The sequence below is a fragment of the Gavialis gangeticus genome, unplaced genomic scaffold (genome assembly GCF_001723915.1).
Source record: "Gavialis gangeticus isolate Ggan-Ray unplaced genomic scaffold, GavGan_comp1, whole genome shotgun sequence".
In the NCBI taxonomy this organism is placed as follows: Eukaryota; Metazoa; Chordata; order Crocodylia; family Gavialidae; genus Gavialis; species Gavialis gangeticus.
The window spans coordinates 37,785,601-37,803,414 of record NW_017728994.1 but is presented as its reverse complement, the minus strand read 5'-3'; the positions used below and the strand labels follow the sequence as shown (position 1 = coordinate 37,803,414).

General features: G+C 45.6%; 1 protein-coding gene across 1 annotated transcript in view; it reads right to left on the bottom strand.

The window, feature by feature from the left end:
- The window catches only part of RPP30 (ribonuclease P/MRP subunit p30), a 37,130-nt gene extending 31,655 nt beyond the window's left edge, over nt 1–5,475 (bottom strand). Inside the window, exons 1-5 of the mRNA XM_019502592.1 lie at nt 5,369–5,475; nt 3,584–3,639; nt 3,182–3,238; nt 1,424–1,498; nt 453–524 (exon numbers count right to left, since the gene is read on the bottom strand). Of these exons, the coding sequence (XP_019358137.1) occupies nt 453–524; nt 1,424–1,498; nt 3,182–3,238; nt 3,584–3,639; nt 5,369–5,450 (342 nt within the window). The 5' untranslated portion in view covers nt 5,451–5,475. The remainder of the gene's footprint in view (nt 1–452; nt 525–1,423; nt 1,499–3,181; nt 3,239–3,583; nt 3,640–5,368) is intronic.
- Between the last annotated feature and the right edge of the window lie 12,339 nt (nt 5,476–17,814).

The following is a 17,814-nucleotide window of genomic DNA, read 5'->3' as shown; positions in this document are numbered from 1 at the left end:
CAAACAAACAAAAAAACAAAGCTGCTCTTTCCCCATTTGATTTTCAGTAAGAGCCACAAGTTTTGTGGGTGTTAAATCAGTAAGACAGACAGAGAGAATAACCCATAAAACCCCACTGCAGACATCTTACCTTCCATCAGTCAGTCAACACACAGCCCCAATGAGTCCTGAGTTCTAAAACAACTGCTGCTCATTGAAAAAGCAAACATATGCTGGGGAAGATGTTAGAATTTGGAAAGTTCCTGTTTGATGCAGACTTTTTAAATTCTTATGCCTTAATACAGCCAAATGGATGTCTACTCCACACCACCAGTTATACTGCAAGAATGCTCAAAAAGCATACTGGAAATTTTTAGATGAAATCCAACCAACACACTCATCCACTCAAAACCATCAAACTATTTCAACATTTACAGTTGTACTTGCAATTTCAAGAAAACTCATCTACTTACATGAAAGAGTTTCTCTGTCTTTGGAAACACTGCTATGATGTCATATAACCTTATATTTGAAGATGTTGCCCTCTAACAAAAAAAGGAAGAAAGAATGGCTTAAATTATGACAGGTAGTGGAGACATGCACTAGCATAACTTCAGAAAGAACAAATAGGTAAGAAAAGAAAAAACATCCCCAACTATGAGATAAAACAAGCCATTCCTATTAATACTCTAACTGCTGCTGTTGACAAAGTAAACTTAGATTTATGAAAGCTTGCTTTCATACATATCTTATTTAGCTATTCTATAAAGATGAGTCTCTATCTTGCCTTTCAAGCATTTCACTGCTGTCATTCTGGGTGTCATCCCATTCACAAGTACAGTGGTAGGAAATGTTTGCCTTGTAAGTCATAGGTATCCCCTTATATTACTGTTACTATGCTTTGTAAGTCCTCTTCCCACCCAAGATAAGAACACCTAGCAAACCTTCCCCCAATTCAACGTGGCATTTTTCAACAGCAAAAGGAGAGGCTTTGAAATTTAAGCTGAACAATGTTAAGCAAAAAAAAAAAAAAAAATCAGTCTTACTGGTATTATGCCAAAACTGAACTAAAGAGCAGGAGTGATTATTTCATGTTTTAACACTTCTTCACCCACTCTGTCACAAGGATTTTCAACAGCATTCTAGCATCTGCTATAGGCTGAGAACTCAAAAGTAAGAGCCTGGGAATAGAATCAAAGTATCTTGGCAGCAGCCTATGCCCTTAGTAAATTGCCAGTGCACATTATATTCCAGTTTACTAAAGTGGTATCTTTAGAGAGCAATGTAATCATAAGATGTCAATCTCGGAAAAATTTAGTGCAATGTTTTTCACGAAAAACGTAAAAGTTCCTGTAAAATATCAAAAAAGTTACATTATTTCAATGTGAAAATAAATAAATAGATTGCAAACTATAAAATTATATCACGAGTTTTCAATACTTACCAACACATTGCAGTGAGACGGATCAGAAACTACAAGCGTTAGTCGGGTTACAATTTTGATTGGTTTCAATTTTCCCTGTAAGCAAAATATGTCTAAGTGACTACTGAAAAGGGACACAGCAAAGATGTAGCTGATTGATTTTTCATTCCCGTTACTATAAACAGAGAATGCTACTTTGTTCATTTCTTACCTATACTCATTTATTTCTCATTTGTAACTAGACCAACATATTTTTACCTTTCTAATTTTAATATTTTGTTGACATACTCCACGTTGCTTAGAAATTGATGACTTCTTACATTCCTTTGAACTTTATTTCTGTTTTAAACATCACACAGCAGAATAACTGAGCATATTCTGGTATCCAATTAGGCTGTGCGAAATTTCGGCAGCCGTTTTGTTTCAGAGGTGTTTTGGGCCATTTTGGTGCCCAAAACACCAAATCGAAATGGAAGTCTCCAAAATGAATTGGAAGGCTCTGATTCATTTCGGAGTCGGGCTTGCAGGGAAACAAAAACTAAGAGGAGGGAAGGGAAAGGGGGGGCAGAATTGACTGCTCCGATATTGACATCTAGTTCCCGGTTCAATTCCCCAGCTCTCCAATCATTTCCCTAGCTCTTCTCAGGGGGCACAGGCCCCTGATTTGCACATGGGGATTCAGCAGGCTGCCACTGAAGGCTGGGGCCAGTGGCAGCCGCTTGGCACGGTCCGCACTGAGCATCAGGAAAACTGCGGTCTTGCCACTGGCCCCAGCCTTAAGAGGCAGCTGCTGAAACCCAGCATACAGATCTGGGGGCCCACGCCCCCCGCCCCCCCGAAGAGCTGGGGGAATGATCAGAGAGCTGGGGAATCCCTGCCGCATGACCTGACTCTGCAGGGAGCAGAGATCCACACTGGGGTCTCCTTGCCACAGCTGCTCACCCCGCACAGCCCCATGTTGCCAAGGCAGCGCAGGTCGAGCAGCAGCAACAAGGAGACCCCCAGAGCAAATCTCTGTTCCCTGTGGAGCTCAGTCACGCAGCAGGGACCAGCAGGCTTGCTCGCTGCTCTGCGCTGCTTCCCTGCCCCATGACTTGGTGTGAGAGGTATCAGATCTGCACAGGGGTCTCCTCATCTGCTCAGAGGGCAGCAGCCCTCCCACGGATGAGCCAGCCATGGCCCCATCCTGCTCCCTGCTGGGGCCCTGCAGCCCCCAGCCCGGCTAGGTAGGGCTGTGCAAAGCTTCCCTGGCAGCCTGTTCAAAACAGATTCGGCCAAAACGAAACAGGACTGCGAGACATAACTTATCACTGTCCTCCGAAATGGCATCAAAACAGCTGTTTTGCACAGCCCTATATCCAGTTGCCATAGAATGACCACTGTTCTACAGATAAGAGTAGTTTTGTTTTGTTTTGTTTTTTAATTAAAAGTACTCTGTGGATATAAAAAAAAGTTTGGTAATTTAACTTGGGAAATCATCCCTAAAACTCAACCTCTTAAAACTTCAACTATAGAAATGTTTAACTAGAAGTAGCTTCCAAGTTCGGCCTGAGCACATTTGTTCCCATATCATATAAACTATATGATGAAAAACATTAGAACGTACTGTACATTAGATTGTATTGGTTTTCTGTTGCTGCAGAGTTATTTTAGTAAATCAGACATTGAAAAAGGTTCTCTCCAACTCAGGCATGATATGAGAACTGTACACACAAACACACTAGAATACAAATATATTCCATAAACCATTACACGTAGATGGCATTTAAACTGACATACCGGTATTATAGGCAAAGATGGAAGCAGTTCTGAAGGAGAGATCGGTTTAGGAATTTCCTGGAAATGAAAAACAAGTGTTTAAAAACTTAATGAGCCAACTTCTCAATATAAATAAAAGCTGCATACATTTTTCTAAAACAGGAACCTGCACTTCAAACAAACAAAACTAGAACTTTATGGACAGTTCATGCAGTGTACTGAATTTATGGGAAGCAAAATTTAAGTCCAAACAGAAGGACTAGTAGAAAGATGGAGTTCTAAACTGGTACTTCGTAATGAACAAAAAGTTTGTATATACATGTAGATGAGTACTTTAAAGAGAAGGCTATCTGAGGACAAATAATTATGAAGTATGTTACTTGGAAAAATAAAAAAGAATAAAATACCAAAACAAACATTTACCTGTTTCTTTTCTTTAAAATCAATGACATGGTTAACTGCAACAGTTGAGTATCCCACTAGAAAATATAAACACTTTATAAAAACTGAATCAAGTTGCAAAATATTAACAATTTTATAGAAAGAAATCAAAGTAGAAACATTTTAAGGTTCACATACATTTATCATTTTGATTGTACAAGGATGATTGGGATACATTCTCTTTTCTGGAAACAGAAATTAAAAAAAAAAAAAAATTATACGGCACAAGCACACCAGTGAGGCAAGTGCTACTGCAAGAACATGACCTACCCCATTTTCTTGTTACCTAGTTTAGTGGTTCTCAATTTTTGATACCAGGACCCATTTGTAAACATCAATGGCCAGTCCCGACCCAGTGTCCCTCACTCCTAATCTGCTGCCCCCAGCACCCATCCCCCCAGTGTGCAGCAGGGGTGTGGGTGTGAGGGGTGGAGGGGGGACCTCACAGGCCAGAACTCTGCCAGCAAGCAAGGGGGGAAAAAAAAAAAGTCATAGTTTCCCACGTTTTTCTCCTTTAAAGAAGAATCCATTTTTCAAGTTTGTTCACGACCTTTTCATCTCTTCTTGCAACCCACTTTTGGGTCACAACTCACGGGCTGAGAAATGCTGACCTAGCTGTTTTGGGTACATTATAGAGTACCACATTAGTGGCAACTACATGACGCTTTTTCAGCCTGTGGTACGTATAGAGTGGAAGAGGCAGTAGGGGCGTAGTCTCACAGCAGCACTCTACTAAGTCCAACGCAGCGCTATCATGTCCATGATGCCTCAAAATGAAAAAAATTCTACTTGCTGCCAAATACAAGTAGAACTAAAGCTCAGGCCTCCAAGACTCATTCAGAAGCCAGACCTGGAAAATGCATAGTCCTATACAAGTCAGATCGCTCAAACTTTCTGGAATCCTTGCATAAGAACAAACACCTATGAGATTCTGATATGTGGGACTCAAACAAAACAACTTTTGAGACTTTCTGCCCCCATGAATACAAGGGATGTAGCTGGGGGACACTGTGCCACTCAAACCACCCAACTGTGCCTATAATGACCTGGGTGGCCCTGCACTTAGACAGAATCCTTCTTGCTTCCCACAACTTGCATTTCCACGTACTGGCTTCCCCTAAATGCAGAAGTTCATTTAAAAATTAAAATAAAAGCAAACCCTAGTCAAGACTGAGAACCACTCTGGGGCAAGCAGAGGGCTTCAGAGCAGGTCTCGCCTCCCATCTGCTTCCAGCAAAAACGTGAAGTGGCTTTTGCTGTCCCCCTGCTACTGCTTTTAAGGACACATATTGGACACCCTGCACAAGCCTCAGTCCTGCTCCATTTCCTGCCTTGCCTCCAATTGCCTGGCCCTTATGAATACAAGAGCCACATATGCATCTGTCACACTACCTGCCAGCGCTGCAAAGCCCAATGCTCAGCTAGAAAGGACCTCAGTGCTCCACGCCCATCCTACCAAGTTCGTAAGATCACAGAAAATGAGGCTGGAGGGGACCTCGGAGGTCACATCTAGTCCAACTCCCTGCTCAAAGCAGGGCCATCCCCCCGCCCGGGACTGGCCTGGCTCAGCCCTTCTGGGGGCAGCAGCTGGGCCCTGCCCCGCGCGGCACAGCCCGATCCGGGCGCGGCCACCGAAAGGAGCCGCCTGGAGCTCTGGTGGCCGCAGACGCCCTGTCTACACCACGGCCGCGCTCTTCCGGACGGGGGAGAAGGGGCCTGCCCCGAGCGAGCAGGAGACGGAGCCCCCGGAGCCGGGCCGATACTCACGCCGCGCCGCCGCCTCCAGTACGCCCCGCAACACCTTCCTGTCCGCCAGCGCCGGCACGTTCAGCTCCGCGAACCCCGCCATTCCACCTGACCGGCCTCACCGCGCATGCGCCCTTGAGCCCCGAGGCATGCTGGGCTTTGTAGTGTCTGGGCTCTGCGGGGGGTCGGGGACCTGCGCGTTGCCTGGACTCGCCCTTCGCACCAGGGGCCTGGGGCGGCTGCTGAACGTGTGACGTCACGAGTCAGGACCCGCCCCTGTTCCGTGATGGGGGCGGGGTCCCGGGCGGAGCGGGTGCTGGTGCCTTGCGCCCAGGCTCAGTGAATGGGGGCGGGGGCAGCGGCCACGGCCAGTCTGCAAACGCGTGTCATGAGCTTGGCCGAGACCGCTTGTATTCAGAACAGGGCTGCCTGCACAGGGGCGACGTGGTCCAGCTGCAATAGTGCTCCCATCGCATCACAGAAAATAAAATGTGGGTTGGAAGAGACCTCAGGAGGTCACTTCTAGTCCAACCCCAAAGCAGCACCATCCACAGCTAGACCATCCCAGCCAGGGCTTTGTCTAGCCGGGTCTTACAAACGTCCAAGGATGGAGAGTCCAACCTCTCTAGTAACTCATTCCAGTGCTTCACTGCCCTCCTGGTGAGAAAGCTTTTCCCTATATCTCACTGAGACTTCCCTTGCTGAAGCTTGAGACTGTTGTTCCTTGTTCTGTCATCTGTCACCACTGAGAACAGTCCAGCTCCATCCTCTTTATAACCACACTTCAGGTAGTTGAAGGCTGCTATTAAAGCTCCTCTCAGTCTCCTCTTCTGCAGACTAAATAACCCCAGTTCCCTCAGCCTGTCCTCAGAAGCCATGTGCCCCCACCCCCAAACCATTTGCATTGCTCTCCGCTGGACATTGACACCATCGCTGGATCAGAACTGTGTTGGCAATGGCAGGGAATGGGTGTAAAATGTCTCACGTGAAGGCAACATGTGAGGCAACACATACAGAGACTGCCTTTTCAAAAGGAGAAGGCAGGACACATGTCCACCTTCCTCCTCCCCTGCCCCCCACTGCTGCATAACCAGAGCCAAGCAGAGCAGAACAGAGTGGGGGGCAGATGTGGGCTGCGCACTGCGGGTTCGGGACTCCCCGCCCTGCTGCCTTTCCCTCGGGATCCCCATGCCAGCCACATGCCCATTGCCTGCCTGGCAACAGCAAGGGGCACAACTCTATGCTGCCGCCATCCCTGCTGCTGCCAGGCAGACAGAAGGCACTTGTCATGGAGGTGCAGCAAGTTGGGGCCCCCAGAGGCAGGGCAGGGAGCCGCAAGCACACAGCAGACAGTCCACATTCATCCTTGTCCCATACACAAATCTGGGGGGCATATGCCCCACCACCTTGCCCCTGGAAAAGCCGCCCACATCTCTGTCCCGCTCACCACCCTGGCACCATGCACTGCCATGGCTGGGCAGTGCCCCCAGCCCCTGCCCTACTCCCTCCCTCACCATGCGGGCCTCAGTCTGTCTCCCCCCCATATCCCCTCCCCCACATAGACTTACCTGCTGGGAACTGCTCTCCAGGCTGCCTGGCTGTGTTCCTGGCCACATGCAGGTGTGCACATGCACGTGACATAGCACCCCTGCATCCCACTCCCAGCAGCCTCTTGCAGGTTGGAATGCTGCCAGTCTGCAGGGGGAAACCTGACATTTCCTGTGGATCTCTGCATGAGACTTAACATCCAGGAAAAATGATGTCCTGAAGTCATGCAGCCTGGGACCAGGACTTGAGGTTCCCATTGTGGGACTGTCCACCCAGTTGGGGATGGATGGATGGATGGATGATCACTCTAGCAACACAGCACCTAGAAGGTGACCTGTAGGAATCAGGCTCCATGTGTCTTGAAGCCAACTACATTTAAGTTATGATTACTTTGTGCTGTATTAAATCATACTCTGTACGTAGGAGGCAAGAGCAGTAATGCAAAGGAGCCACATATGGCGATGAGGATTCCTTTCTCTGTATTTGTGAGTTTGAGACTCTGCCTTCTCAATGTTCCAAAGAAAGAAGAAAATTTCAAGGGCAATCTGAGACGTGAATCCCAAGACTTTCTGGAATCCCCTTCATGATGAGATGATTCTTAGCTCTCTTTAATTTGTACATAAATGCCTTAGGTGCTAATAGGAGGATGGAATTCTTTCACAGGCCAAACTGAAATAGAATCAGTGAATGAGGCATTTGTTTGCTGGAGAGAACAACATTATATCCACTAGATGGAGTACCAATATCATATTACTATCTTATATTACTCAACTGAAATATTACTAGATTATTTGAGACAGCAACTCAGCATCGACAGTGACAAGAAGAGAAAGGATATTAGATTTAAGGCTTATTTGCTGACACCGTTTAGCTAAAATAACATCTCATAGTTTTTTCATACTCAGTCAAGGCAAAAAGGATATTTTTTAAAACAGAAAGGGATTTTTTTCCCCCAACAGATCTGGGGGTTATAGTGAAACCCAGACTGACTATGAGTCAACAATATGATGCTGTTGTAAAAGCTACAAATCTCATTCTGGGATGTACAGACAAGAGAGTTGTACATAAGACACAGGAGAAAATGACTCCACTTTTTTTCTTTTTCTCAGGGTCTATTATGATGACAATGACTTACAGGAGAAGTGGAAAATGGCAAGGATTCCCTTTGTCTTCCTTTAGGAGAGCATTCCAAGACCTACGGCTAGGGGATAGAGACATCTTTCTTCCCTGCTACCTCAAGTTTATAGCCAGGTTTAAGACAGAAGGAAGCTCTTGTGGTATCTAGGTGCAAAGTTCAGTAACGTGTTCAGCAGGATTCAAAGGTTGAACAGTTTCTTAACCTGATGTAGACAGGTTTCTTGAGGTGCTCACCAGCTCTGTGAAGAATGCCTTCTTCCAATAAGGGCTCTTAATTGAGTATTTCCCAAACTTTTCCCCTTCATGACCCCACATACATTCAGATAATTTCATGCAACACAATTACCACTGTTAGTGGACCCCTCTTCAGCTGGTCCATGACAACTGTCCCTTGTGCCCACTATTGTCTTACTATGACAGCTAAGTCAGACAGGTTACTCCTGAATGAAATGGAAATGCATTGACCCAACTTCTCTATCATTTACTGTGAGAGGAGTGGGCATACAAATAGGTTTTCTGAAGCAATTGAGATATTCCCATCTCTTGTTAATTCCTGCTTTCTCTTAACTGTGGTCACATAGGGTAGCTGTGGGTTTGTGGGGAACTAGGAGCCCTGTGCAGATTGTAACTCTACTTAGGGTCATTATTCCCAGACTGGGAAATGGTCTTAGGTTTTTCTTTGGTTCAGGTTAAGCCAGCTGTCCTTCTTTCAGACTCCAATCTCCTTTTTACTAAAGTAAAAATCTGTTTACACTGTTGTTTAAACAGTTGTGAACTGCTAAAACATTTCTGGGTTTTGCCGCCTGTGTCAGTTTACAGCATCCTGCACGTTAGATGAGAGCAACAATGACACGTCTTGGGGAGGGGAAGAACCTGCTCAACACACTTGTCTCAGAGCACAACGAATAGCCAGCTTATGGCCATAACATGTGCTGAATCAACAATGGTTTGTCCACAATGGTATCAAAGCTACTGCCAGATCAGGAAGTAACAACAGAGGAATTTAGCTTCAATCTATTGCCATAAGATGTCTGCCCATCAGTTCAGCCAGTCATTCAGATCTTGAGCCTTTCAGGAATTTCCTTTGGTATGGCTGAACACAGAAGAGCTGTAGGCTATTTCAGGTTTTCTTGGGTCAACATTTACAGCCGAATTTGGTTCAGTTTCTCTTCACGCATTTATTAAGAACTTAAAAATATTTATTCATTATGTTTGCACAGTGATAATGCAGTAATGCTCAGAGACTGCAGTCAGAAACAGGCCTCTAATGAACTAGATACTGTACAATGCAGAATAAGGGACAGTATTTGACTGAGTCACTTATACTGCAAAGACTTGATCAGCTAAACTGGTGCTTATGAGTACAACCCAGACCAAAATAGAATGAATCCCCATTGGCTTTAATGAGATCCTGCACTGGTATACTTGTCTACAAAAATGGAACAGCTCACATAATTAGAGATGTAGACTATGATGGGAGAACCATGGCCCTTCATGGAGGCTCATTTCCTGGGCTATTTATTTACTCCCCCTCCCCATAACACACACTTTTTGGGAGAGCCCAGTGATCTATTTGAAACCTGCGTGTGTGTGTGTTTCAGTACTGTTAGATACAGACCTCTAATATGTCTTGCTTCTACCCTTGCAGTCCCTAAGCCCCTCCTGTGGAACCCACATATCCCCTCAGCTGGTTACTCTTTTGGTCCTGAATACTGAACAGTTAGGTCCCAGGCTCCCTTTTTTTCATGCAGAGCCATTGGGTGCTCACATCCAACCACTGTCTGCCAACAACTCTACTTTCAAAGGCCAGCTCTTGGCAGCTACTGAGAGATTTGTCTATCACAGCTCTGCATTTATCCCTTTCATGGAACATATCTGATTAGGCTCTACTACCTTAGTAATTCCAGAACAGAAATTTCCTAATTACTTTCACCAGCATTGTTCTTTTTTTCTTTTTATGGTCCAGGATGAATTTTGAGTGATGGCAAAATCAGTCTGAGTGACAGCAGATTTACCACCTTCACTGTTTGTCTTATTTTCAGATGAGAGTTGTAGGTTACCTGCTTTTGTCAGTATTTGTTGGCACAGAAAAAGGGAAAACGTAATTTCACATTTATTTAAGTTGCATAGATACTGGCACTTATTCTGACAATGAAACAAAATGCTAAAGAAATGAATGTTTACCTTTCTGTTTACTGCCATAAAGTGGTGATGATTTATTTCACAAAGCCAGGAAAAGACAGTAAAGAAAATTGCAGCTGCAACATCTCTGCTGCAAGTCAAAGAAGAGTATTATTTACTAAACATTACACACTGGGAATAGAAATCAAGGTTTGAATAATATTTAGCCTCAGAAACTTACTTGGGCTGTGATAAAATATGTTAAACATTTTGACAATATGTTCTTCACAGGCAGGAGGGACATTTACTTACATCTTATTTATTATTCCCAGTATGTTACTGCCCAGAGTAGCAGTACTTATTAGACTTTTATCAGCATCCAAGGAAAGGAAATGCTGATTTTCAAAAGAAGAAAAAGTAAAAGAAAATAGAGTGAAAATAGTAAACAGAGTGGATCAGACATGGAAGGAAACTAAAAGATGGAAACAAGGAAAAAACAAGACAACTTTTCCATTAGTGTATTTTTTTCTCTTTATTTTGTGGTACATCCCTGGCCTTCATCCAACATTTAATATAGGAACCAGGGGTGTGATCGCTCTTCTAAGCATTTACATTAATATCATTGCTCTTGTATTCAAGTTGTCAGCCAATAATTGGGCCCTTGCTGGGTCATTTCCATTAGGAAGAGAAAATGATGCTGCAAATCAAGTAAGCACTCCTATTTATTTAGAAAGAAAGTATACATAATCCTGTTTTCTAAACAGAATAGGAACAAACAACAGCAGGCTATTTTCTTCCTTGCAGTTTCCAAGCCTACCTTTTTTAATAAGTCCTGTGTCCAAGACAGCTCCATCTCTGGTCCCTCTTAGGTTATTTTGCTGCAGAAGCAGGAGTCAAGCCCTGCTTTGAAATGGTGCTTCCCAGGCTTTCAGGCTCATGGCTCCATCATGGAGAGCTTGGAAGGTGAGGCACAACTTGCTACTGCTTGATGTGGACCCTGGAGTCCCATCAAGCATATGCAAAAGACCTGCCAAGCAAGCAGTCTGCTGCAGAGCTGGGAACCCAGTATTTTCAAGGTCCTGTCCGAGGACTGTCACCTTGTTGTGGTAGAAAGTGTTAGACCTCACCTCCATGTGATGCCCAACAACTAGGGAGACAACGGATCAATGCCATCATGCATCACCTGCACACATGATCCAAGAAAAATGTCAGGAGCAAAATCAAGAACTGTTCCTCGCCTTCATTGACTTGACCAATGCGTTCATTTCCTTAAATTGTGAAGCTCTATGAACCATCCTCCAAAGTGTTGGCTGCTCACTGAAGTTTGTCACCATGCTGAGACTCCTGCATAACGATATGACTGCCACTGTCCTGAGTGGAAGATCTGAAACTGACGCCTTCCACATCTGGACCAGGATTAAACAAAGTTGCGTGATTCTACCTGACTGTCATCATCTACCTCATCCAAGATGATCTACCATCCGGCATCAGAATCCAGTATCAGCTGGGCGGGAAGCTTTCCAATCTTGGGCACTTCTGAGCAAAAACGAAACTCACCAGTAAGGATATCCATGACCTTCAGTTTGCGGACGATTGCTGCATGATGGCTTACTCTGCACAGGATGTGCAAGCAACCCTAGATCTCTTTGATGCTTCATATAAGAGACTTGGCCTGTCCTTGAATGTTGCCAAGACAAAGGTTCTCCACCAAGCCCCTCCCCCCGGCCAGAAGAACATCCCTTGCACTATCTACATAGACGGGGAGGCTCTGGAGTACGTGGAGCACTTTCTGTATCTCTCCAGCCACTTATCAACGGGCTACTATCGATGAAGAAGTCCAGCACCGGGTCAACTGCACCACTGCCGCCTTCTTCAAGTTGTGACAGTGTGTTGTTGAAAATAGAGATCTTTGAAGGTCCTGTTTATAAGGCTGTCGTGCGGACCACCCGCCTCTACTGCAGTGAAGCCTGGACTGTCTACCGATGCCACATTAAGATCCTTGAGAGCTTTCTATAACGGTGCTTGCGTTGAATCCTGGGGATCAAATGGGAGGACTGCCGGACCAGCGTAAGTGTCCTCCATGAAGCTGCGTCTACCAGCATCAAAGCCTTGCTCTTGAGAAATCAACACTGATGGACAGGCCACTGCGTCTGGCAGAGTACAGCCTGAAATAAGATATGTGTCAACTTTACTCATCTAAAATTTAGTGGCACCCCAGAGCTATCCACTATATCAGGGCTGGGCAAAATGGCAGATCCAGCCAGAAGCCAGACTCCATTTCCCAGTACCCCCTGCCCCCGTTGCTGCGGCTGGCTTCCATGGAGACCCCAGCAGCAGTGGGGCCCTGAGGGGGGGGCAGGGGCGGGGCAGGGTGTCAATGGAGACTAATTCCAACAGCACTGGCAGAGCATGCGACCAATCAGGGAGCTGCTCCAGGGCTGGGGTTGGGATCTTGCAGTGGTGACAGCATGGCCCAGACCTGCTCTGGTGTTCAGGCAGCAGATTGCAGCTGTGCCCTGGCTCTGGACCATGCTGTCAGTGCTGCAAAATCCCAGCCCTGGAGCAGTTCCCTGCCCAGCTGCGTGTCTTGCCAGCATGGCTGGAGCCAGTCTACATAGAAACCCTGGCCCCACTCTGTCATGGCATGACACTCCTGGGGTCCCCATGGGAACTGGCCTCAGTGACATGGACAGGGGCTGCTGGGAAATGGAGTCTGTAATACGTCCAATCTGGCCCGTAGGCTGGACTTTGCCCATCCCTGCGCTATATAGAGAAGTGTCCATTGATGTATTTTTTTAAACATTGCCTCCTGTCCCCTAACTCCAGAACAAATAACAGGTTTCATTTTCTACAGTAGAGAAGGCTCCCAGTAGGTTGAACAATTCCTTACCCTAGAGTGAAGTTGGAGGAAAGGCCCCTCAGCATTTTAAGGCCTGTCTGTTCATACTGATTTAATCACAGTAAAGATGTTTCTGGGGAAGAACTGAAATTCCTTCCACAACTTAGTAATGCCTACTTTAATGGCAGCTCTTGGCGACTTCTTCATGGTTCCACATAGTGCCACATGGAGGAAAGACCATAGCTGAGAAATCAGTTGAAAAACCCAATGGAAGTTTAGGTATGTTTTTTCTTCAACATTAGTCAGTAAGCCTTGAACTTTATTTACGTAAACCACACTTAAATCACAGAAAATTAAGACTTGTAATTGTGTGGCTTCCATTTGTCACAAAAATTATTAGTTTACTGTTCTTTTGGTAGGAGAAAAAAACATTCTACAGAGCTTTTTTTTTTGGAAGTTGAGGCTTTTCTTCAGTACAAAAGTCTAACTGCAAAAAGAAGATAAGGAACATATTGAATTAGCTGAAATAATTTTACTTTAGTGAGTTGCAGAGAAAGAGGAAGGGCCTTAAGAATCCAGGATCAGGCCCTTCAATATACAGAGGGACCTCTTTGTATATATGAGGAGTCAATGTTATGTTTAGAGAAGATAAGGTTTAAACTTAATCAAAGATTGAGCAGTATATTATTGTGTTTCACCAGAAGAGCAGAGGGATGGTTGGATGGAGCTTTCTGAGGTCTATGTTTGGGTGAACAGGGAACAGTTTATTGTGCAATGTCAACCTATGTTATTTTTGACTTCTGGTGAGTGACTTGCTTACTTTCTGGACATTTCCCAAAACAGTGAGTGGTCACAATTTAGATGCTGATAACACAATATTAGCCATTAATATTGTGCAGGAGGTGAGGGTGATCAGTATCTTGCAGGATTAGCTCCTAAATTCATGTGAGATTAGCTCTAAGTGCATTTACTAAGCTCAGTCCTTTAAAGTCATGCATGCCCTCAAGGGGAAATGAGGCAACTAAATTCTGTAAAAGGTGCACAGCAGGTTTAGGCCTGTCAAGTGGAAATTTGGGTTAGAGTGTGACAACAGTCAGGCAGAAATTGCGGACAGCCCTGGTCCCAATGCCAAAAATGGGCTGCACATGCAGTTTTTAAAGGTCTCCAGTGCAGAGGAACCTGAGATCAGGGAGTGGCTCCTTGGTCACAGGGTCTAGTGCCCTAGGACATCTAAAAAACTGCTAGTTGTCCCCAAACCCTAGGGCTGCTCATGGCTGGGCTGACAATCAACTGATTGTTGGGCTTGGTTCCAACAGCTTCAGGTGTCAAACAGGACCGAGGGCTGTCTGGCGTCAGGGCTGACAATCAGCTGACTGTCAGCCCTGCGTGCAGGACTGTGGGCACCTGACTTTCAATTTGCCAGTGCAGGGGGAGTAGAAACTAGCTGATATTGGGATCTGATCCCTGATTCTGAAATCACACCATCTGCCATGGACACATGGCATGGTAGGAGGTGTGATTGTTGGGATTGAGAATCAAATCCTGTTGTACCATTAAATTAATGTGCGCCAGGGACCTGATTTAAATAAATCTTTGACTTTCTCAGATGTCAAATTATAAGATTACAAAAGGACAGATTAATAACATGATAACATTACATGTGGAAAAGAAGAAACAGAGATCATATGCTGATGCCAGATTACTTGTATTGGGCTTTGGGGGTACATAATGACTGTAGGAATTAGGTCTAAAACTACGATAAAAATCTCCCTATATTCACTAAATTTGTGCAAAGTCACAAATGGCTTGTTAAACCACTGAATAAACAATATAGGCAGGGTTTCAATTACACTTTGACTCTTGGGGGGCGGGGTGGAAAGGTTCTGCAAAATAAATTGGGCTGCCCATAACAATGCCATAATAGAATCAGAGCCCCAGCCAGGTTATGATTTTCAAATCTTACAGAGGGCTCTCATCTCTTATGGGAGGGCTCAGCCCCACCCCTCGCCCTCTCTCCCTCCCTCCAAGCTCTCCTGTAATTCAAACCCTGAATATAGGGAGTTTGCAGAAAACACTAAGGTTAAGGCATGCCCTGAGCCAGTAACATTGTAATCAGCTGAAAAATTGCTTTTAATGCTAATATTAAGCCACACAATGTTTTCAATGTTTAAGATATGAATCTTTTTAAACATGATTTACCCAGTTCCTGTTCCTAGAACTGCAATTGATGTACTCTATATTGGAAAACATGCATTAATACAAATGGAAAGATTTTCACCCTTTATAAGGTATTTTTTTCTTCTTTTTTTGGTTAATGCTTTATCTTATTTTTACCTTGTTCTTGCTATATGGAAAGATAATTCTCTTCATGTTATTTGTTTAGCCAAGGGGACTGACAAGAATTGCTTTATGAGACTGGAATTTTAAGCCACCTGCAGGCTAAAGTTTTGTGAACAGATTCTCAGAAGTTAAACAGGGAATGGAAATAGTGAAGTAGTTACCATGAAGGTCAAGGAAAATGTGCAACTTTGGAGGAAAAAACACTAGCAGCTGATAATGGCCAAGTAAGTGGCTAAGTGGGTCTATTGCTTGTTATGCAAAATATACTTGTTTTACTCTTGCTTTGTAGAAAGCAATAAATGGTGGAAAAAGTAGAAAGCAATAAACAGTGGAAAAAGGAGTGGCATTTTCCCAAACCGTAATCATACACTATGCTGTGTTTGAGATGCCAGCCCCAGTGGATGGTGATAACGTTTAAAACGTGATCACATATGCCCTTCTGGCTTCCCCTCTGTCCAATGTAACCATAACCCACATATGGTTATGAAGAGGATCTTGAAAATAATAATCACAATGCCATGTGATGTCTGTCTGAGTCTGCAGTCAACCTTAAAGAGAGGAAGGAACAGCAGTCATTAGAAATGGGGGAAACTACCTACCATTATAGCAGTCAAAGCCTTGCTGCTATAGGGTAAGAAGCTGGCTTTAATTAATCTCTGCTGAAGGGAAAAAGACCATTACTGCTTCTCCAGGTATCAGTGCATACAGGTCCTGGAAGGCCCAGAAAGTATTAGGAGGAAAATTGGATGCTGCCCCCAATTTCCTCTGAGTAGGGAAAAAAAGTTGTGGTATTCCCCATGATTATGTGGACATCCCAGGAAATGTACAACTAAAATGATTGGAGCTATTGATTTCAGGCTGTCTGAAGACAATGGAAGATATTGCTGTATATTGCATCAATTGTACTTGTTTCACAATTTAAAGGTTTTCTTCATAAATATAATTTTTAATGGAAGCTGAGATTCTGGAGAGCCAGACGGCAGCCTCAGAACAAAAGAAATAATAATAAAAATATGGCAGGAGCCCAGATCTGCCCTTCCCAGTCACTTTTTTGTTTCAATGTGTTGCTTTTTGTCAGATACTGGGGTGACTTCTGGGGCAAAGGCCATCTTGGCACACAAGAATTCAGAGACCCAGATCCTAAACTGGCCAGAAGGCAGCCTGAAACAGTAGGACTAAGAGGTGCGCATAATGACCCATTCATCTCGGTTGTATATTACCTCAGACCAGTGGTGTTCAACCTTCTGAGCCCGCAGGCTGGATGAGTGGCACGGGGCTAGAGCACAGGCCAGATCTCACAAGTAGGGTTGGTCTATGGACCAGATCCAGCGTGGGGACCAGATCCAACGTGGGCGCAGTTTGCAAGTGAGATCCAGAGCCAGATTTTTTTTTTTTTGCAAAATATATATCTCCACCTCCAGCACTCTGCTAAGTGGCCCTTGTGGTCCACTTGGCAGCTCAAAGACACTAAAAACCTGCTACACAATTTGCATCGCGCAACCGTGCACCAATCCCTATACCCGTACCCCTACCCACTGCCCTCACCCGTACCCCTCTCCACCAGATGAGGCCTGCCATTTATTTCCTGTCATCCTCTTCTGTCTTTCTGCAGTACTAGTACATTCCACTTAGTCCCATTTTAATACAGTCCATGACTGTGGGGTCAGGTCTGCACTGTGGAAAACCGGGAACCTGCTTACAAACAGACACTTGGACCCTGCATGCCTGATCCAATGATGGACCAACCCTGAAGGCTGGATGTGGAGTACCACTGCCTCAGATGCTAATGGGGCACAGCAGAGCACAGGCACCTAGGGCCTTGTTACACCTACAGTGAGCCACACCAGCGTTGATTAGTGATGGTGCTGGCTCCAGTCTGGAGGGAGCACTGGCTCATTCAGGCCAGCAGGGGCCAGGAGGACTGAAAGACAAGAATCCCCCCACCCTGCCCTTCCAGACAGCATAACACCAGCTCCCAGAGATAATCCTGTCCTGGCCCAGGGCAACTGGGCACTTGACAAGTGCTTAAAACTAGTTTCAGGTGTCAAGGGACAATCCCGGGTTAAGAGCTCCAGCAGCTGCCCCCAGTGACTGTGTGACAGCCCTTAATCCATCCTTCCTCCACCGAGGACTTAAAAGCATCCTGCCCCTGCCACGGTGTGAAGGAGAAGCCCGCGGCAGTGCAGGGGGTGGGGACAGACAACCCGCCTGCTTGGAGGAGCGGGAGCCGGTTCCTTTCCTTACCCCCGGCCCGTTTCCAGGTCACCCTGGCTCGGCCCGGGGAAGCAGGCTGCCGGCAGCGCCTCAGCAGCGCGGGGAAGGGAGGCTGCTCCGCCTGACGCCCGCAACCAGCCGGGAACCAGGAGCGGGAACTGGGAACCGCCTGCAGCCGCCCCCGGGCCGGGCTGGAGGAAAGCCCCGCGGGCTCTCCCGAGTGTGCGCCCGGCGGGACCGCCTCAGCCTGCGGCGCCGGGCGGCGACC